This window comes from Dinoponera quadriceps, unplaced genomic scaffold (assembly GCF_001313825.1).
Source record: "Dinoponera quadriceps isolate SergipeBrazil2010 unplaced genomic scaffold, ASM131382v1 scaffold5021, whole genome shotgun sequence".
NCBI lineage: Eukaryota > Metazoa > Arthropoda > Insecta > Hymenoptera > Formicidae > Dinoponera > Dinoponera quadriceps.
The window spans coordinates 557,879-581,193 of record NW_014560366.1 but is presented as its reverse complement, the minus strand read 5'-3'; the positions used below and the strand labels follow the sequence as shown (position 1 = coordinate 581,193).

Genomic DNA, 23,315 nt, shown 5'->3' with positions numbered 1-23,315 from the left:
TAATTCGTGTTGAAAGACAGAATTTTACACATATGGAAACTAATGTGTGACATAATGCATTTCACTTCGTTTTGATGTTAAAATTTAAAGGCAAAAAACTTGGTTATTCTCTTCCCGAGAAATTCGTTTGAACATTTCACTCCAAAATCGTTACTAAAATAAAGCACGCGTAATGTTCATAGAAACCTGATTATTAAACGTATTACAATGTATAACACTTATTTCTCTCTTTGTATTTGGAAAAATACCACAATTCTCCTAACAAGAATTTAATAAAAAGAAAACGAAAATTTTCGGGCAATTAAAATTATGGATCTACTTGGTACAACATACAAAATTGCATGCTGAATCTTGCTAACACACATTGCGCACATCACAGTATAACAGTTTTCAATGAGCTTTCTAGTAGCGTATTACCTGCCTCCTCGGAATCCACTGAATCAGCTGTGATGAAATATTTACAAGAGTAAGTTGATTAGTTTCGATTGTACCTACTTCGTCGTGTGTTATAAATAATTTACCAAAGTCGCGCAAGAGAATACTTTGTCAAAGAAATCTCTCCGAAGCGTGGGACACATATAATACTAATATATTACAACGCTATGAAGAAGAACATTATGTACAAGGTTCTCCAAAGTACTGTATTCAAAAGCTCGTATATGTCCGCAAACGAGGAACTCCGGGGAAAAAGACTCGTTATATCAGTATGATACATCGATATGGCACAAGATAAAAAAAATCAAACTTTACTGCGATTATACGATTGCTACCATGCGCGCAAATGTATATATATACGTTAGAAGTGGATTCACTACATAGCACCGCCTGTGGGGTTTATCGATCTATGAGCTTCGATCGGCGAGCGATATAGAATACGGTATATAGATGATGTATACTCATACAGAGTAATTGAATTGACACTTACAATCGATATCGCCCGTAGGGATCTTCCCGTCGGCGGAGTCGTTCTCTGATACGCAGTCCAAAATACTAAGCAACGTCTTTGTTAAGCTTAATAGATCGTTAAAGCTGTAGAATCCGAAATATATTAGATCACGCGCTAATTTAACAACCTGCAAGCAACATGTAAGAGCAACAAGTGAATGTAATGTATTTTGTACGTCGCACAGTGGTGAATTGCAATAAAATCCTGGCCAAAACCTAATAAGTGAAAGTAGATTTTCAGAGTTAAAATGTATGTTAGCTTAAGCTGAATATACATAGAAAGTAAGAAAATTATTTTAATTTCCTTGAAGCGCCAGATTGACTGCTGGCAGCGTCCTCTATGTTATTATTTTGGCGTTAACGTTAATGTCTTTAGCGTCATCAATATGGATTCAGCTGCTGCAGGTTCATAAAATATATTCAGTAGAAATAAATATTACAATATTACAAGTTTTTATTAACTTAGGTAAAAAGTATTAAATTCGACGGAATCCGGTGAAGTTTTTGCTATGATACTATAACTTTGTATGTCTAATATTGGAATATAAAAACATATTCTGCTGATATTTGTATGGAAAGGTTAAATGTGAAGCATTTAACCTTTTCGTTACCAAGAGTGATTATAGTCATCGCCCATGTACGACTCGCTTTAAGTTATTAATAATTGTTAATATTTCCTTAAATCGTAATTAAAACAAAAATGCAGAATTAAAAAATGGAAAAATGATTGTAACAGATACTATAGTTGAGAATGAAATATTAGCGAAAATTAGAAGCAAAACCCTTTGTTATTTATAAATATTATTTTTAGCTACTTTCGCGCATTTGTACGACTTTGAGAAGTTTTTGCGAGGATTTCGCTGGAATTCGCCACTGTGCATCGAGATGAATATATAGAAGCATACGCTTCTCTCACGCACCTCGAATGTGAGCTTATTCTGCTCCTGGTCTCCGAACGACCACATTTTCGCGACAACATTGCAGAGATAGTCCTCAACGAACATGATTGTCGAGCTGAATTTCGTGCGAACAGCCTCTTTGTTCTGATCCGGCATTCTGTTCGTGTCGTAACTGAAAAATCACGGGACAGGAATTTCAATGTCTCTCACGATACTCATCCTGTTCCTTGGGCGCGCGCACGTATCGCTGTTTCTACGTACTCGTTTATGCTCATCTTGGACGGGATTTCCGACCAGAGGCGGGCGTACTTCACAGGCGTCACTTGCTCCTGCGGATCTCTGTCCACGTGCAGATGTAGCATAAGCCGGCAGAACGACGCGCGTAATTCGTACGGCACCGTCTCGTCCTCCATACATCTGAAAAGTCACGTTGCATCACATATTATGTAACTCGCATTGTATATCATCTGAGAATAATTCTCGAGGATGACGGAGATGAGCGCCAACGACTTACTTGAGTATAAGATCAATGTCCAAATGTGGCGACAGATTGTTCAGCGCTAAATACTGTCTATTGAGGCACATGTTACTGAACAGATTCAACTGATGCCTGTAATAATCGAGTATCGCTGCGTCCTGAATATTTCCCATCTTCGCTCCTCGCGACAGCTCGCTCAGAGACATCGATTTCTGCGAGACGCATCGTATTAAGTCAATTTACGCGCGCGTTACATCTCGATCGGCTATTACCGAGCGCATACTCACGGCTCCATTATTCCACTCCAACACAACCTCGAACTCTTCGATTACGGTGATCCTCGGCTCGGCGTTTTCCTGCTTCTCGTCGATGTCCTCGACTTCCACCTGAGTCTTCACCATTCTAAAGTAAATCCGAGTGTATCAGAGAAATGAATCGAGCGTTCCACGCACGGATCGTCGTACTCACTTCGTTTCCAGGAGAATATCGTTGTTCTTTTCGCTGAGCACGCTCTTGCAGATCAGTTCCTGCGTCACGGCGATCGCCTTCTTATTGGAGATGCACAGATCCGACAAGTAATCGAGGAATCTCGATTCCCAGTTATGCATATTCTTCCTGACGAGGCCCACGAACGTCTCTATCTCCGCGGCCGTGATATGCTTCTCCAGTAATTTTCTGTTGTTGTGCAAAAGCGCGGTGATCGTATCTTCCGCCAGAATATCGTAGCCGATTTGTTTTTGCATAAATGCAAAGTGCTTGGCGATGTATTCCTACCGCAAAAATCAATCGCCCTATCTTACAACAACGAGCGAGACAGTTTACAAAACACGAGAAGATAAATAAAAAAAAAAAACACGAATAATAACAGCCGATTCACAGTGTCGCGCAGCGTTTTCATGGACAAAAGCCGTTTTACGAAACGTTGAATGGAAAGTTCTCCTTGTTGCAAATCAAAAGTATAGTGTCTGAAGTATAAGACGCGTACATAAATAACACGAATTTCTGAAAAGCCGTGTGCCCGTGAAAGCAGGCGCTGCGCAACACGTATAACGCGCGAACGAAACGAATACCTGATTCTTCCTGTAATCTTGCTGAGAAAGTCGGAGTATTCGATAACACAAGCGAAACATGTATTTATACGGCGCGTGCCTCGGATCGTTAAGCTCCTCTATCCTAAGAAATGGTCCCTCACCCTCCGCGGATTCCAAGAACGGAGCCTGTAATTAAAGTTACCTGAAAATCGTGCTCTGACAGCACGCGCTGCGCGACGACCAGTGCCGAATCACCTGCAATATTTTGAACAATTGACCGAGGATGTACTGTTCGCGTAACAACTTCTGCCGGTCTCTCACGGCATTCGCGACGACCAATTCTAACGCCTCGGATTTGTTCTGTTCGTTCTCCAAGCCGGCTATGAAGTACACGATGTCCTGCAACAAGCTAGTGACAGCCCGGCGTTCGTTGTGCGAGATCGTTCCCTTCTCCAGCTTGCTGCTCATAGCCGTTAGCACCTTGCAGGCGTCATTCGCGAAATCTAGATCACGTACTTCGACCGGCGACACAGATCTCAAGGCGAAGGCCTCTTTGTCTTCCTTACTGATCGCGCAGCCCACCTTGAGGAAGCAATTGAATATCCCCGTGTGAGATTTATACCCGTATATCTCTTTTACAATCTCTAACTACGATCGTTAGAATGCAATACCTTCGACATCACCGGCTTCTCGTCGTCCTTATCGATTGGTACGCTCGTTGAATGAACCCAAGTGTTCGTGCATATGTGATGTAACCTGACAAAGGACGATTGCGGAACTAGGCTGTCGCCTCGCGTCAACGTCGTCGGGTCCAGCTCGAACAGGGAGCTGATCTCGTTGCTGTGCGGCACTGACACTAATCTGTACACCGGTCCAGGTGGATCTGTTATAAGCCATATAGTACAAATATATAATTAGAGTAATGCGACATAATTCACCGGACAACGTAAGTCTCGATAACACACAATACGTAATTCACATTGGAAACAAAAGGGGGTCTTTTTATCGAGAAATCAACCTTCGTATGAAACGCAACGTGTAAATCCACTTGGGAATATTTCATGCATAGGCAAATATTTAATGCAAAATTAATCCCGAAACACACATCTATACCATACCGCGCTTGCCTTTTACGGGTTCCCGTGGCTCGTCCGTATCAATCTCGGCAGCGAGATACTGGCCGGTCGCTAGATGCTTAAATCTGAAAAGTGAATTCCAGTGACCGGCGCCTCCTCTGCACGGATCGTGTTGCACCACCTGCCATCGAAAGAAATCGCTCATGAGAAGCGTACGCAGAGAAAACGTGTCGCAATGAACATTTTCACAACCGTACATAATATTTGCCTTGCAGCCGGCAGATTTTGGAAGTTCGCTTAGACTAAAGAGACAAACATCTTCTTGATATTCTATATACGATCTGTTATTTTTAGCTAAATTGGCTGCACTAGTTCAAGAAATGTATATACACATCGAAGCGTATAAAGCATATGTGCGAGGGAAAGCATTAATAGTGTCTTCTATACGGATAATTTCAAGTCGTCCTTCTCTCTGAAGAAATAAATTGGAACGAGACGTCAGAAACGATTCCATGAAGGATACGGCACTAACTCGGAAGTAAAATCAAATGATTCTAGACTGTTGCTTCCTCATAATCACTGGCGGAATGAAGTGACGCGTAAAGTGTTCTACGAAACGGGCGGTACCAATGAAATTCAATGAGCAGAAATCGCTCGACTCACCTCGACTTCCCACAGGGCCTTGCTGCTAGTGGCGGCGGTGGCGCTTGTCCTGCCGGTGGTCCTCAGGAACACGTGCTGCTTCTTCTTGTACTCGTCCATCGTGAGGAACTTCTCCTGCTCGGCGTGGAACAGCCGTACGACGTCGCCACCTTTGAGAATTTCCTCCTGATTCTCCCGGTGTTCCATAAAGAGGGTCACCTTCCACGAGGTGGACGAGTTCACGACGTTCACCTCCTTGCAGCCGGGATTGTCGCTCAGCTCATAATTGGCGGCCACATGGAGACCCTGTCGACCCGCGTTCACCGGCTCCATGATCACCTTGTCGCCGACGACCACGCTGTCGCCGTCGCTGCGCAATTTGTAGAACGGCATTATGTAAAGCCACGAGCCCTCGTTGCCGTTCGCGTCCAAGTAGACCCTCATCGCGTTCTTCTCCAGCAAGGCCGGCAGTCTCTTGTTCACCGTCAGGAATTTGTTGGACTTGAGATGCAGCAGCTGCGGCGCGAACGAAGAGAAACGTTCACACGGACGCAGTACAAACGCACAAAATGCAGATAAATGTAAATTTCTGCGACGAAGCGTTCGTTATTGGATTCTGCATTAATTACTTATTTATACATTTACGTTTCACGTCGCATCCGCGAGCGTAATTCAGGCTCGCCGATTATCCCGTCGGATTAATTTATATGCGCCGTGATAAATGAAAATAAGCGCACGGAATGTTCGATAATGCATAACCGCGATATATGATCCGAGATAACAGCGGGGTTAATCGATGCGAAATCATACGGCACATCATCGGCAAGGAGCCCGAAGAAAAATGAGAATGCATCGATAATGCAATAATACGTTACAGCAGAAATTGATCGAACGTCTGATGCCGGCAGCTGCGGTCGACGGTGCGATCTCGATGCAATAAACGCGATACATGTTCTTGACATTTCTCAGGGTGAAATTTCACTCGCTAAGAGAAGCGACAGCCGAGCCACTTGAATTCGAGTGATTTTTCGCTCACACGCAGCGCGAGTCCTCCAGTTTGAATTGCTTCACTCGAAATGGAATCTGACGTATTCCATCATCACAAGAACAATTTCATTCTAATCGATTGGAACATTCACTCGTATAGAACAAAAATTCACTCTAAGCTTGAGTGAAAGATTCACTATTTACAATTTCGAGTGGCAGGTTAATCGCTCGTTTTTTAACAAGAACATCGCGACTCGAAAGGGCAAATCGTGTGCTACGAGATACTTAATACCGCCGCGGCGATTCTATTTTCCGACAAGGCAACGATATACATCACGCAAGTGAGGAAACTTGTTAATTCAGCGAGCACATATCGCATGTTCTCTATAGGATAACCGATGCCGATGGACATGCGACGGTTCTGCCAACCAAACAGTTTTTACGATCGCTTTGTAAAAAAGAGCGTTAAGGGAGGAAAGCGCTCCCCTAACGCGGTATTGATGAATCTATTATTATTTATAAACACCATGGTCACTTTAACGTTGTAAGAATACGTGGTCAGGCATAAAACGCTCAAGATACACTTTAATAAATAATATCTACTTGGAAGAGATTTTTTCTTCTCTAAAGGGAAGCGATTATTTCCCTTACCTGTACGACGTTGCCGTACGACACCACGCTGCCCAGTAGTTTCTTGTTTTCAGTCTCATTTTGCTTTTTCTCGATTTCAGCCGCATGCTGCGATCAGAATGAGTCACGTTGAAACGGCGTGCAAGCCGTGAGACAGGCATATAGTCATGTAGCCGGCGGCAAAAAAGTCGCGACACTTTGCAATTTGATGAGTTTCCGAACAAGAAAAAATCGCCCGACCGTCCCGGCGATTTCCGTCTATTCCGGGGCGCGTCGAAAAGAAATGACCTTTATACCGTTGACTCGATCGGGATGTATTCCGAATGACAAAGATAAAACGCACGTAGTCTCAAACACCACGATATCGGAGTGAACGTGAAACTTGGCGGGCGCCGCGTTGAGACGTTTCGTCGACCTTTCGTTCTTTTCTTAATTTTAATGGCCGCTTCACCGGAGACATAATCAAGCGCTCTTCCCCGTGATTAAAGAATTTGATTGGATAATGTGAACCGGTCACATCATAAGAACCGGTTTGATATCTCCTATCTATAGGCGCCCGGTTACGAGCGTTATCATGCGTTTATTACTGGTCGGACGCGTGTCGCATATTTATAAAACGAGCTGTATGAAATCTCGGTGAACGAATATGTTCTCTGAGGTTAACCGACTTAACGATGTATATGGAGATTTTTGCAACTTACATGAAGCCTCTTTAGCAAGACGGCGTCTGTGCCGGAGCTCGCACTCTGTTTCGCTGCCTTCCAGAACTGCTTTTGGGCGGAATACCGGTTCATAGGACATATTTTGAAGAGGCAATCTATAAAAAGCAATGATCGCTATCGCCCGAGACCTTTTATTACGCTCGCCTCAACGTCATCGGTCCGCTTGGAACACTTCACGGACCGATGACGTAAAGAAGAATTAAACGTCGAGCGAATCGCCGATAATTTTTCTCGATGTCTCTCGCTGTAGTAAGGATCAGTTAACGAGCGACCGCCGCGGACATTTATGTATTACCTCTGAATTTCTTCGGTGGGTTCGACAAATCTCCAGCTTCGGGACATACCACACACCTGTCGTCGACCAACCTGAAAGCAACAGCACACATTGCCGGACGCGAACAGATTAACGCAATTAATAGTGATATCAGCCGAATCGATTACGATAGATAACAGATTATCGAAATTTTCGCGACAATTTTTTCTTTTCTTTCACGTCTTCCATTTTTTCCAGTGGATATGCTAAGGGAAAAAATAGCTAATGTCAGTAAAATTATAGTCATCTTCAAAACGCTAATCGTTAATAAAACTTATTTTACAAAGATGTTCAAAGTGATAATGATTACTGCCTCACCTTGCATAATTCTTCTATTAAGCGATTATATTATTAGTCATGAATACCAAACGATTTTTCTTCAATGTACGAGAAGATATCTTCGTGCGTCTGTCAAAACAACGAAGCGGTTGTAATATTACGATCGCTTCGTTATCATATTACGCGTATTGTCATATTAAGATACTGCAGAGGGAATTTTTCGTTCGTTTATCGCGTTACCCTCCATTTCTCTCCCTCTCTTTCAATATTCTTTCTCTCAAACCGTAACCGGTCTAATCGCATCATCTAGTATATTAAACGTGTACATATCCAGCATATTAAACATGTACACATAGTGTGATAATACACGAAGCTTCGGCGTGATACCATGGACAACACCTCTGGTTTCGCATCGCAACTACGCAAAGCCGATATTGCGGCCAAGCCATCGTTAAATAAATATGGTCCAGGCGGAGCGGAGCGGGTCGATATCGGAGGCAAGCTTGCAGTCTTGTCCGATGGTTCTAAAGCATCGCGCGAGACGACGGCTTTCTCGCTTCGCGAATGGAATCGCGCATGCAGGATCGCGAAGCATTTAACAAGACGCGATGAGATCCGTACTCACTATTCTGCACCGTCGCATGTCGCGGGCACTATTTTTATTTTATATGCCCGGGATCCATCCAATCACAGGTACAAAAAAGAAATGAAATAATAACTGCGCTTCTTGGCAGAATAGATGACAAAAAGCGGTCTCTTGGACTAAAAAATAGAAAATAGCGAGCAGAGTGCCATTTCTTGTCAAATGCTGAGAGTAATTAAGACCATTTGTGTGAAAAAGTAATACTTATTCTTATATACCTTCCCAAGTTTATCTTTGGGTAACTTAACATACAGCGAGTTCTTTTCATAGTATGATTTGAAAATTCATAATAAGAAAAGACCAAGGGCACGAACGATGCAAGTACGCTTTCGGGACAATCGGAGCAGACGAGATAAAAATACATATAGAACGTCTATATTTTACAATAGTGAATTTTTTAGTGACTTGTCAAGAAAAAGCGACAAAAGGTGATTCAAGTGACTGAGAATGGCAATACTGTACAAATCGCGATTATAATTTCGATCATTTACCGTCGTACGATTTTACGTCACGCGGACGTCGCGGCAATTTCCTCCGCAAATTGAACGTCGTATCGCATGCTTCGTGTGCATCCTTTTTTTTTGCACCACGTCGCACAGAGGAACGCGCGAGAAACATTCTTCAAAGCGCATTCTGCATTCCGCATTCTTCATTCTGCGGCGACAAAGACGCGATCGCAACTCCGGCCGACACCGAGCGAGCTATTGATCCAGGTATTTCGCATTAATGGAGCACGCAGAGATAATTCCACGTCCTGCATAATATAATTAAGCGCAGCATCGGTGACGGATCATTGGAAACCACGTGGGACACGCAAGCGTACGCCAGAAATGTTGACGGTGCGCGAAATCGTCTCGTCGCGCGCCTTAAGACTCTTCGTTCGGGATATTATGCTCTGCTGCTGAATGGTGTTGGTACAGCAACCCGGAAAGCTCGGCCCACAGTAATCGTATACTCGGATCGCGGCTCAATCTCGAGTGTGAACCGAAAGATATCGTCGTTCCTTCTTATCTCGCACAAGCCAATAATTAAGATAACACCTGTGAGACCGAGTCACGTGCCGATTAACATTTCGTTAATTGAACACCCGCCGGTTCACAGTACTCGGCGTCGTCCGCTCGAAACGTTTGGAAACGCGGAATCGCACAATTTTCCTCGACCCGTCACATTTGTCAGGCACGCGGCGGCAAGGATTGGCATTTGCCATTTGCCGCTTATTCACATCGATTTCATAAATTATTGACTAACTGCGCTTTCCCTCGTCGAACATGCTCCGTTCGCGAATTAATCAACGTATTCAGACGAGCGTCGCTGAACGCACCGTTTGTTAAACGGCGCTTCGCGCGTGTACGAATATATATATAAGCTCCCCCGCCCGACTTGCTAACAAGATTGCGATTAGGTTGCTCGCCGCAAAGGTAAGCTCCTCTCGCCACTAGCAGACTGGTGAGAAAACGTTATTCACGACTCGCGTCTCCTCCGAATCCGCAAGCCGCGCGAAGCAACGACTGTTGCATCGTGCCGTTTTCCCGTCTACACTAACCCATTTCGTTTCTTTGTTCCTACTATTTAGAAACAGCTAATTTACCTATTTTGAAAATTTAGTATCTATGATAAAAGTAGACTCTAGCCTAGATCTTGTTGTTGGAATATATTATATTCTAGCAATAACCTTGCAAAACATATCTTTTTAATTCATTGCCTCACCTTTTTCGTTAATTAATTAAAAATAGAAAAAATAACAAATTGAAAAAACAATGATGAAGTATTGCTGCGAAAAAGTTCAAATCGTCGATAATGACGATCCCCGTTATGGTATGATTCATGGTTATGGTTGTTTGTATTTAGTATATTTTGGCAATGTACTAATACCAACTCAAAGCTGATAGTGCGCCTTTCGATTGTGTTATTTTAACGTATCGTTTATCGTGTATCCTTAAGCGTCGCCATACGTTGTGTTTAGCACGCAATAAGGCAAATATTATTATTGTCATTATTATAACATAAATATGTGCTAATGAGACAACACTCATGAATATCATCCGGACTCCAGGGAACGATATAAAAAGGGGCAAATAAAAATGTCGTATTTCGCCGTCAATCTTATTTTCATGGAAAAGCATACAAATTGCGTTATGCACGCTTTTATCCGCCTCGCAACACGGTAAAATCGGTAATAAATGTAATATCGCGCGGCAAGGTCAGCGATATTCACACACACTCTTACTCGGTGGGAGACTTTTAAAAATATTTACAATTTATTTTATCGTATAAATATATATTTTTAACCGCGGATGTGTGAAATATTGTGCTCGCGCACGAGAGCGGCTGCGCGCCGCTCGACTTCTTCGGACCGATTAATCGCGAGCGATCTCTCTCCTGTTTTATTTTCGCGATGTACAATCAACGTCGTATCGATCTTCCGGTGACGGCCGTGCCGACGGGCGTTGGATGTCGCGCACGGTGGAATATCGCTCGCGATTTTCCGGCAGTGCTCGCCGAAACAACAAATCGATCGTACGATAAACCGGAGCGCGCTCCGAGCGCCAAACGAGAGCGAAGAATTTCGATCCGGTGGGCAAACACACGGGACGGGTTGTTGGCGCACAGCCGCAGATTCGCGCATGTACTTGACGTGATTAACGACGGTGGTTCGCACATCGTGATTAACATCGTCGCTTCTACGAAGCCGCCGTACGAAGAGGAAAGCGTGAATTCGGTTTGCCTTACGTAACGACGGGTCAAGTGGTGCGAGAGTCGGTGCCCTCCTTTAATCTATCGCGAGTAAAACGTGCCTCCCTCTCTCTCTCTCTCCCTCACTCTCGACGGAGAACGAGAGAAGGTGAAACCTTCTCGAGATCGGAGCGTGCGGCGATGGAAACTAACGCATTATCTCTCCGAATTATAGATCCTTTGACTGCAAAAGCGGAACGCGATTTACTCCCGCCGGACATTCCCCGCGGTGCTCGCTCGCGCGCTATATCCGCGCGGGCGAGCACGTGTGCGAATATCACGAACAGCGCGAAAACGCGAGCCGGCCGCGATCGTCTCGTTTCGTTCGTCATCCGCTCCGAGAAATTTATTTCCGCACGCGCGTATTAATATACATTATGGAAACATATACTCATCGGCTCTGAAATATCGCGACGTAATTTAAACACAAAGTCTCGAGCGAGTGACAATATTAATATTGCAAAGACGTCGTAATTACTACACGAAGCGGAAGAATACCACGCATTCGTGGTCTGCATGGTACGAGAAAGAGAGAAGGGAGGAGAGAAAGAGGAAGGCAGGAAGAGAACGTGCCAAAAATAGCCGTTTCAGCGAAACGATACATCCTCCGAAGACACGCTATAATTCAGAATATTATTTAGATCAGAAGACGCTATGCGACGGCTATAGGACGGCAAAATCCGATATTGTTATTTCTAGCGACACACCGTGTCACCGTAACTCCGCTCTGCATCGAGCGCAGCTGGTATTACAAGAAGATCGTACATACATCGTTGTCGTAGTTGTTGCTGTGTTTGTTGTTGGAGTATCAGAAATGAAGCGGAAGGTGAGCAACTCGAGCGTGCACAAAATCGTAGATATAAAAATATAAATTCTTTAGGCCGCGGCCGCGCGATACTCCCTCCTGTGTCCCTCTTTCCTCGGCGGAGCAATATTAAGGGGGGAATCGAAAAACCACGCGGAGACTCTCCACGAGTCCCGGCGTGATACGCAAAATGCGCGCGACTTATTCGCGCTCTTGTTGCCCCATCCTTTTTATTGCGTCGGAGCGAAAATCGGCCCGTGTAATTGTCGCGGCGTGTAATTATCGTGGTGGCGGTGTCGTCATTAATATTAAAATCAAAAATCTCCGGAGTATTGAAACGATCGGCGGGAAATGTGATAAATTATTCATATATATATATATATAATCGAGATTCCCTATTAAATCACTTATTATTATATTTTCGATTTTCGATAATACGCAAATGAGCAATTAGCCGGCTCTCTCTCTCTCTCTTCTCTCTCGCGGATGTAATTTCGGTTTCTGTCATTATCAACAACGTGAGAACCCGACCAATTTCTGCCTTCAAATATCATCACGGACACTCGCGCATGCCTCGCATACGGAGATGCATTAAATTGCACCGAGCAACGTGGTGAGCCTCGCGTGTCGGGAGCCGCTTGAAACCCGATAATAAAATCTAAACAGCGTTTTCGTGTGAAGGCGTCGATAAAAGGCTCCATACACGTAATATTTCGCTCAAGACCGTTTCCGCATTTATGTCATTACGGAGCGCACGATAACGCGTAGCGGTGTGAGCTTTTTATCAATATCCGATACAGCCGCACGTTCCAGCGTTCGCACACACAAAGACGAGGCACAAGGGACGAGGGAGGAGGAGAGGGGAAGAGAACAGAGACGCGGCGCGTAAAATACAACGCACCGGATGATCGATGAAATGATTAAACGCAACAATTACGCGAATTTACGACGGGAGAGATCGCCGGCGCTAATTATTTTCACGCCTGGCACCGGGACCGGTCGCTCTTCCGGCGGCTGCCATTCGCCCGGGCGAACATTAATTACGGTGCTTTCATCCGCAGCGAATTTACCGCGCCGATTGTTCCTACGACGGGAATGACAAGCGCGCGCGAATTGGGATGCTGCCACGCGGCCGAGAACAGAAATTGGATTCTATCAACAACAACGACGCGACGTAACGCGTCGTTGAAATCGGCCGTGATGAAGATGTAACGGCGCAAATCACATCATGTTATCTGCATTCGCTCGTACGCGAACTCCGCGCGCTTACGACGACTCTATAATTCACGAAAGCACGCGCGAGTCGACCGCGAGTGACGTTCGCTGTACGCCAGGGAATACCACGGAGAATATCCGGCCTCGGTATTCGAGTTCGCGTAAGTTTTCGCATTATCATTCGCGGATCGCCGTGATTCTCCGAATCGCACGCGAATGCGCGACATTCATGGACGGAAATTATCATACGGCCCGCGATCTCGGCCCGCGATCTCGGCCCGCAGCAATTGCACGGAGGGAAAGTCGCAGTTTGTGCGAGTGGGGACCAGGTGAAAACTCGGTGATAAGGAACGATGTTTCTCACTGAGAAAACGGTGCTTGATATTTATGGTTTGTATTAGTTAGTGAAAAAAACTATAATCGGGTGATTTGTAGTGGAAAAAATGCATCAAAACCAACACATCATTTTGTTTTTAGGCTCTAAAGTCTTATTGAAAGTTGAAAGCAAAATTAAAATTGCAAAAAATTATGTACCTAAACTTTATAAACTTTATACAAATTTTATAAAAATTTATAAAAATCATTACATATTTCCTTGCAAATAACTATTTTTTAAGATGTTTGGGGATTGACGTTTCTAGAAACTAAACGCCAAAACTAACATACCCACGATACTTCTGTGAGAAATTATCCAAAAAACACTAAAATTGCATTATTTTGTATATTTATATAAAAAATGAGTTTTTTCTTAAAAGAAAAAGTGAAATATTTCTAAATAAGTGAGGAAAAGTGAGTAGCTCTCATGCCTGAAATAACTATAATATAATTTCTGGGTTGAATCAACCATTTTGCTCTCTCAGTAATGTAACCACAACCGAGAGCATTCATCCAAACATTCAGCTGCGTTGAAACTCGGCTGAGATAAATGAGAACAACCGACTAAGTAGAAACTTCCTGCAGAAATCTTTTTGTTCTTACAATTAAGTTTTCGCCTGGTCGCCAGGCAACCGAAAATTCAGTTACACGAACCGAGTTCTTTTTCTGTGTACGTACTGAATTTAAACGACGCAGAGGTTATTTTGATATCACATTCGCAAATTTATTTCGCAGAGACGTCTTCTCGCGTATCGCGAAATTCTGACAAATAACGCGACGGAGCAGCCCGACTTGGAGAATAATCACGGGTAAAGCAACAATCGCGCTAAGTTACCGCGGTATTGTGAATAAACGTTGCGGGTTCATACTGCGCGCGACAGGCGCGTTGTTCAGACAATACCTCGGAATTATCATACACGAGAATAGTATGATAATGATTTATGAGACCCGTATTAAGAGACCTAATCTCTCCCGCCCAACGAGTTCCAGAACAAACTGGTTTAGACGAGCAGACGATGATACGAATCAATGATCGTCACACAGGCTCATCCAACGTGACGTTCTCGCGTCGTCATCGCGCTGGCAATATCTCGAAATTAATTGGCAACCCGACGGCACGCTTAGCGGCGATAGTCGCGTCTCGACGGGCGCTAACACGGAATAAAATTTCGACGAGGTGATGCAAACTCATTTTCACAGTACCGTCGTCTTTACAAGTCGCGTCTTGCGTAACGCGCGTCTCGCGCAGACTGCGGCTCGTAATTACTGCGGCAACGGCGGGACGCAGGTTCGCGGTTTGAAAAAATCTACGATTCCACCATGTGTCGGCGACAAGCGCAGCTTCGAGAAAAAGAGAGAGGACGCGTCGGCGCGATGCTATCAGCTCGCGCGAATCATCCTTACGTTAGTTCTGATCACGCACAATATTCGCGTTCATGGCGCAGAGCACATTGAAATATATATATACAATATACAAATAGATAATAGAATATAAAATATAGAAATATATACAAATAAAGGATCAAATGTCCCCGGGTTCTCCTATAGATAAAAGATAAGTTGCCTTAAACATCTATCTGTCTCGGGCGCGTTTCCCGTCTACGTTATATGGCAGTGCTTCTTTCTTCCAGTATACTTATATATCAGTGGCAGAGTGTCTTTGAATTATTACACCCGATGGCTGCGCTCCAACTTACGATTTATGGCAATGGCTGTGGATAATGGCTATGAGACCATATCGCCGTATATATACGAAGTTTAGGACTGTCGTTCTCGCTGCCGAAGTTTGCAGCAACTCGAACGCGCGCCATTTAATGAGAGCTCGACCTGCTTTGTAGCCGGAAAATAAGGGCGATCTCGTCATGGCTGTAATCAAGCCTCTGGAAATAGTCCCGTCGTCGGCGCCTTGGTGAGGCTCAAATAATTGAGCATAATCGCGGATAACTCACGGCCGGGACTGAAAGACGGTGATTATCACCGACATTTCACGCGCCGACGCGTTTACGGGGCCGCAAATTGGGCCGGTTTTTTTCTCCCGTACTGACATTGCCGCTCGCTCGATTTAAAATTCACGCTCTCCCCATCCCCGATCGATCTTCACGCGGCGCCGTGCACGTCGTGACGGCAATTAAGAGAAGTGAAAGGCGGCACACGCAACGCATGTCCGTCGTTTGCGTGTTTGCATACGCCACGCAATCACGATCACGGTGGATCTAAACGTTCGGCAGGACTCAAAAGCCGCGGTGAAAGAAAGTACTCTCTCAACGAGGATTTAAACGTGCAAATACGCGCCTTGACACGCCGACCAAGTATTTACAGCTGGAAGCAAATGAATTAGTAAGTCTAGATGCGCGCTCAAAGAGCGAGATAAATTAGATAGACCAGTATGGATAAATTCAGCCGCTCCCGCGCTCGCTCATAGTCTCGGTCTTAAAAATACAAATCGTTGTATCTAAAGTTGCCGCGGCTTCTTTTTTTTTATCGCAACGTGGGCGTACTCTATGTTTTTACCACGTTTTTCTCGAATAATAATTTGATTCGGAGAACATATACTACTAGGACTCTCTCGAATATTCGAATACTTAATTGTCCGATTATCCGGATATTCGAAATCGATTCCGACCCGAGAACAGAAACCCGTATTATTCGGATTATCCGGATAATTCAAATTATTCGGATCCAATTTCGGGTTGGAATCGAATTCAGATCCAACGGAGTCAGGTCCAGTCACTAAATTATTATTAACAGATATTAATTTATTGATTGATAAATTTTCGAAAGAGATCTAAATTACGAACTTATCTAGACGAATCCAACTCGAAGAACTAGCTAGATTACATTTAGATTGTTGCTAATTTAGATCCAAATTCGGATCTGATTTTTCTAATGTTCGGACATCTTGGAAAATTCGAATCTTTCACGGAAAAAAGTCTGATTACATTAACCGGGAAGTGAACAACCAGATGCGTTTTGATTGAAGGAAATAGAATTTCTTGTTATAAGAACCATATTTGGATCAAAACTCAGAAATTCTGTTTCCTTCAACCAAAGTACATCTGATTGTTCTTCACTTCGGTTAATGTAAACCTTTTTCCGTGTAGCGATGCATCTTCAAGTCGAAAGATTTTTTTATGTTTTTGACAACCCATATTTGAAGCGTCACATTTATCCGTTATCCGAATAATTGATATTCGAATGCTGTTAGATCCGAATGAACCTTGAAGCTTTGGTACATACTGCTCCCTAACCTTTCGAGCGAATAGAACCTCCGAAATAATAGGACGTGCTTTCCTGACGGGAATCAAAACGGACGGCGTTTCGAATTCGCTTTCTCCGTGTGTTTGACACGGGTATCAGACATAAACGCGAAACCAAACAGCTAAGGCGCTGAATTCACCTCGAATTTGAGGAAAACACGTTTGCCAATACAATCGGCGTGATCTTGACTCGAGTACTGCATTCATTCATTCATTCATGAGCGCGAGAGCGACGCACGGAACGTGCACGACCTATTTCCGCGATGCACCATCGAAACGCAACCGCTTAATGGATGAGTTCTCCTGTGCCCCGCTTCCGCGGATACGCGCGCTCGTTGAGAGAATATTTATCCGGGTGCTCCCTCTTTCTCTCTTCGTAGCATCAAACGACCACGAATGATAAAACATGAGCTTGCGGCATCCGAAAGCGCGCGCGAACAGAAGCAAATTATGAGGTTCGTAAGGCCCGTCGTCGTTTGTTCGCAGCGACGGACGGACGGGCCCCAGCGCGAATTTACGGAGTCCGAAAATACACCGTGTTTTTTGGAGCACACGCGATACTTGTGTATGATCGATTGAAGGGGGCGAGTGGATAATAATAAAGATAATACGTTACGCGAAAAAGAGAGAGAGAGAGAGAGAGAGAGAGAGCTGAAGAAAAGCTTTGAAGAGAATGCTACAAGTGCTTCATTACGGTCGGTTTTCCCTAAGCTTCATTTATTTATTTTCAAGATTATTTATTTTAATAGTCTATTTAAAAGGTTGAAGATAAAAATACGTTCAAAAATATTTTAAATACATATTTATATTCCAAATAAATGTTTTGAATATTTATATATATTTTATAAAAGTATTTTAAATATGTAAAATAAATATTTCAACTTTGTCATTTAATATGATATCGGACTTTTTTACACTCTTTATTCAATATGCAAAATCCTTTTTTCGAGAAATATCAATCACCTTCGTCCACCATTTCCTCTTCGATTACAGGAGAATCGCGCCGCGCAAACGTCTCTTTTCCTCGTTTTGCATCGCGAAAATCGAATTCCTGTGCACACGGTTTCCCTAATAGCGGTGGAATTTCCTTCACGGCCGACTGAATTTCCGTAAACGGTTACCTATAATTACCTCGATTCTGTGACGAAAAAAGTGCAACGATCGCTCGTCACCGTATCTCTCGCCGCGGAATACCATATCGCTTTCAATCTACGATATTTTTTTCGCGCGGGGGAAGACGGGCGAAGGCGAGGGACAATATTCGCTGTACTATTATCAATCGACAGACGATATCTCGAAACTAGATAAGCGCTTGCAAACAACACTCGACATAACAAGAAGCTAAAGAAAAAGAAGTATAAACGGCGTCATCGCGGGTTAAAAGGTCTATTTATGGAGGGATTTGCATAGACGGGTAAACATACGTGGAGAAAAATCGGTCACCAGTTACGTATCTAATATAAAGAACGCTCGAATACGGTCTATTTTGCATTAAATACGTGTCCGGTTCATCGAATGCCACGATGTATTTACGTCGTTTTGCAAATCCACCTGGATTAAAGGGAACCGTCACTGTTACACACACAAACATACACACACACACACACACAGATCGCAAGACAAGAATTTAAAAAGAAAGGAGAAAGAAATGTCAAAGCGTCTCGCCACACACAATCTCACATTATTATCCGTTAACGTCGAAATAAATAAAAACTCGTGAAAATCATCGAGCGTAGGCTACAGGTAACGAGCCGCGGATATTATAAGCGTGGTTCTCACACGACGCACTTTTTTACCAGTCATTAACATGTCACTGCGCTGGTGGTAGCTGATCGAAAAGAGCATCGTGCATTTTAAAACACTGACAAACTAGCGGCCTTCTCCTTTCGCTCTCCTTTCACTACGGTGCGTTAGTTCAGCCAAGTTAAAATATTTGAAAATAACGAACCGTTAGTATCGCAGCATTGTCCGTCCGCCGTTGAAAACCCCGGTCGAGAGTACTCTCATGTCCTGATTCGGAGACATCGAAAGTCCCCCTAATAACGAAACCACAACGACATAAAAAGGACGTTATCTGATTAAGTATCATCATCGCGTGTACCGTTTTCTCTCCCTTAGTCGTAGGCTCTCTAAAAATTCACTAATCTGCAAAATTGATTCCCAAGCTGCTAACAAAGAAAATATCGCGTATGAGCCGCGTTATACCGAGGACGGAGATAAAATCGTTGTATTCGTGTCAGTAGAGTGCGATCGACGTGCGTATCGCCGGGTGGTCATCGTCGCGCGCTCCGATCGCACACACTTACTCGGCCGGTCCGTAATCGGGGCAAGATCGAGGATATCGGCTCGCAGGTAGATATTTTAACTCCGGTGTAAAACGTGCGCGTTTACCCTTTGGAGGGAAAAATCTGCGCAGTTGAGTACGCGATGCCCGGCGTCGTATTACAAAGAGATCTCGCCTTATTAGCCGGCCGTGTGACGTCGGTCGACGCGGGTTCATCAGTGCGCGGGTAATACATCCACACGAGCAGCCACGACGTTGCTAAAGTCGGGTGAAATAATTGCTCATCGATCGTCGTGCCTCTCTCTCCCTCTTATACGCAGATGCGAATTTAATAATACGCCGCCTGCGAAACCCGTATTGACGTAAGGACCGTCGAGAGAGCATATCGCTTTAGCGACGTTCACCGTGTCGCGCGACACGGAAGAAACTTAACACCAGATGCAACCTCTCTAACAAGCGACGGAAATGAAAACTTCCACGCGACACAGTTCACGCTATTATACATGCGTCGTTATCGCAAATTTCCATAAAATCTCGCGCCCGTAAAAGTCAGGCAGCAGACGCGGCTCAAAAATGTCAAAGTGCGATCGAGGGTAGAGCGCATGCGAGTTCCTCTCTTCACGTTTTCAACGTGCGAAAAAAAAAACACCCGGGTAGACCTGCCGGTCGACGCGCGAATGAAATTTCGCGACGCGATAACGCGCACAGACCCGTTGTAAATTTTTTCCCCGTGAAATTTCCCGTTACATGCGCGCACGCAAACGCATACGCGTCGAAAATGCGAAACTCTGCGATCAAGGGAAATCGCGCGCCGAGACGCGAGAAGTAAAATAAAACGTTGCTCTCGTAGAGAGAGTAGACGCGTAAGATTAAATTAAAAAGTACATAAATACACAAAGGAAAAGGTTCCTTTATTACACTATTTAATACACGTGTTTGTTCGACTCGGGTTTGTATTAATATAAACAATATAATTTAATGTCAAATATTATTTTGCTTAAGTGAAAATAATGTTTCATTCGAATAAACCATGTTGTTTGATAGAAAAAAAAAAAACAGTATTATTTAGAGGAAATAATATTCGGTTTTCAATAAAAAAAATTTATTTCGTCATATATTAAATATTGAAACAAAAGAAGTTCTTGAATATTTTTCTAACATAATATTATTTCTTTCAAATAATTTATTGCTTCCCTTAAAAAAAAAGAATTAATATATTGAAACATCATAATCAGTTACTGGTAAAAATTGACCAATAACTGATAAAAATTGATCATTAACTAATTATACTGTTTCAGTATATTAATTCTTTTTCTTTAAGGTTGTGAGAACTATTTTAATGTTCGAATGAAGATATAAAAGAAACATATTATTTGACGTAAAGATATTTATTATTTGAGAAACCAAACAATCCTTTGTTAAATCAAATATTCGTTTATATTATATTAATATTAAGCGCTAAAGATAATTAAGCGACAAATATCTATGTATTAGTGTTAAAGAAAATTATACAGATTCGTTCGAGAGTAAAACTCTGCTTCGTGCTAATTAATGTAAGTCAGTAGAACATTCAACGCATCAGACGCATGCACGCGAGGAGTGTAGGCTTTCTACCGAATCAGTGCGTGACGAATAAATAAGGAATATAATCTCCCTTCTGTGTGTAGCACTTGTTGCGTGAAAAAAGGAGCGCTTTGATACAAATCTGGCACGAGCTTTATAAGACCGTTACACCGCTGAAATTCGAGCGATACGATCGAAACGCGCATTTATATTAATGCTGTCGTGCTAGCATACGCACGGGCGTAATAATATAATATTATGCAATTATTATTGTTTTTGTGGCGATAATGTAATGCGTTATCATGCAGCACGAAATCCGTACATTTCCGGTAAAAAAATTACATTAGCGTATGCGCTAATACTATGCAATTATAACTCGTAATTTAATATTACAGAAAAACAGGAGTCCTCCTATTCTGCGTATATACGCGGAAAAGTTCTCTTGGAAAATCCTACACGCATAATTCTACGCGTTTGCAAAAATCAGACAGTATTAATAAACACCTCTAAAAATAGTCACAAAGACCAATTCTCATCGTTCGCTTTCGTAACGTAAGGAATCTCAATATTCAATGCCGATAACTTTTCATTCTTGCCAACGGAATCAATGATACACTCCCAAAATGTTTTAACGAGTGGCAACGTAAATGTCCGAATTGATATTTTGATCAGTTCATTAATCTTACAAATTTAAATAGTTAAACTATTGCAGCACCAATAAAAAATACAACATTACGCCTAACTGCAGATAAAGAACATACAATAAACGAAAGTTAAATAATTAAGTGAAATAATTAATATTTTTATGATAATATTCAATAATAATTAATAAAAATGTTGACGTTGAAAATTTCAACGAGATCTGAAGATTTAAAAAGCTTCTGAGAACGAAAGAGTTGTTTGAAGAGCGAGGATAGTATTTGTATGTTCAGTAATACTGTGCACCAACAGAGATCTAATTTTGGATTCAGTACAATAACAGAAGAAGAAAAAAGGCATTGGCACTGACTCACCACAGTACTTACACTCTAAGGAGCAATATTAACCGCTTGCGTTGGAATTACTCTCCCAGACGTACTACTTACGGGTCAAAATCACCCAGCATGTCTCATGCACATAATATAACGTATGCTATTATTCTCTCTGAGCGTCAATTTACGCAAGCGTCAATTAAATGCCAACACACGGAGTTAAAGGCAACAAGTCGGCATTTGCGAGACTTGCACTGAATAAGTAAGGACGGTATTCATAATTGCTAATTAAGTATAATCTTTGATTGAGAGTATAATTAATACGGTCAGTTATTCGGCTGTGCATCGATATTTTTTATATGAAATAAGTACAGATAATGAGTAATTAGAGATTCATGAAGTTACGACCACTTGGCAAATAATGATAAATTATGAATTCCATTCCATGTAATTCAGAATAAATGATTGAGCACACCTGAAAATGTACGATATATCGCCACCCGCGTCTCGGCATCCTGCGTCCTATTCTTGGCTACTAACACTCGCGCAGATATGATACGATCAGAGAAGAAATGACGATGTTGAATAACGTGATGATGACGAGAGTGCGATTAAATATTTTAATCGCCGACGGGAATTACAATAACCTACCTACTGACACGTGCCGCGGTGTATGCATCGCTCATCGCTTCGATACGTAATGACTTGGCCACGGAAAAGTACACGACGCGCAAGAATACCAAAACAATCGGCAAGAATGCTATTCTCGCATTGCTCATGCATTACCCCCTCCAGTCGCCGAGCGTCGTCGTCCGACAATGAAGATACATTCGGAGATGACAATTAACACCCACAAAAACATCCCGGACCTTCGAGGCGTCATCGAAGTTACCAGGGCGGTACGTATTGGAAATTTCGCCCGTGGCATTCCACAATTAATACGCGATAATTAACGCTGTATGTTTCCGAGTGACTCGTATTTTCACGTACGACAATGACGACCTGGCTATCGATCATGTAACTTTTCTCCTAGGACGGAAACGTGAAAAGTGAAATGTTTTCAAATTAGAAAATGTACATATTTCACAAGTTCACGTTAGAGGAGACGAGTCATGCCTCCCGAGGATTGATGATAAATTTTTTCCTCTAACGTGAATTCGTTAAAAGTATATATTTTCTAATTTGAACGAATTTCACTTTTCACATTTCACGTTTTCGCCTTGGAAGAAAAGTTATGTGATCGATACACAGGAGAGCTGATCCCAGGATGGAATATAGGACGCAGAATAAAGCGATTGTCAGTAACGACTGGCTTAAAACTATTCTTTCCAGTTTCTAAATCTCATCGAAACTTTCAACGCATTAAAATCATGTAGCATTAAAAATGGAAGGATAATCTATATAATGTATTCTGACATTTTTCATCTGTCTTTCGAATTAGATGGAATTTGTAGAATTAATATAGAA

At 42.8% G+C, this 23,315-nt stretch overlaps 1 protein-coding gene across 5 annotated transcripts in view; it reads right to left on the bottom strand.

The window, feature by feature from the left end:
• LOC106750778 (inositol 1,4,5-trisphosphate receptor) overlaps positions 1 to 23,315 on the bottom strand; it is a 52,753-nt gene that overhangs the window by 16,955 nt on the left and 12,483 nt on the right. For 3 of the 5 annotated variants that reach the window (XM_014631343.1, XM_014631344.1, XM_014631345.1), the window contains 14 exons: positions 7,706 to 7,776; positions 7,390 to 7,505; positions 6,710 to 6,796; positions 5,093 to 5,587; positions 4,472 to 4,610; positions 4,025 to 4,236; positions 3,609 to 3,935; positions 3,393 to 3,539; positions 2,791 to 3,092; positions 2,610 to 2,724; positions 2,359 to 2,534; positions 2,106 to 2,261; positions 1,866 to 2,016; positions 926 to 1,073 (listed from right to left, as the gene is read on the bottom strand). In XM_014631343.1, coding sequence (XP_014486829.1) covers positions 926 to 1,073; positions 1,866 to 2,016; positions 2,106 to 2,261; positions 2,359 to 2,534; positions 2,610 to 2,724; positions 2,791 to 3,092; positions 3,393 to 3,539; positions 3,609 to 3,935; positions 4,025 to 4,236; positions 4,472 to 4,610; positions 5,093 to 5,587; positions 6,710 to 6,796; positions 7,390 to 7,505; positions 7,706 to 7,776 — 2,642 coding nt within the window. Of the gene's footprint in view, positions 1 to 417; positions 445 to 925; positions 1,074 to 1,865; positions 2,017 to 2,105; positions 2,262 to 2,358; positions 2,535 to 2,609; positions 2,725 to 2,790; positions 3,093 to 3,392; positions 3,540 to 3,608; positions 3,936 to 4,024; positions 4,237 to 4,471; positions 4,611 to 5,092; positions 5,588 to 6,709; positions 6,797 to 7,389; positions 7,506 to 7,705; positions 7,777 to 23,315 lie in introns of all 5 variants that reach the window. The other 2 variants (XM_014631342.1, XM_014631346.1) reach the window with 1 other exon arrangement.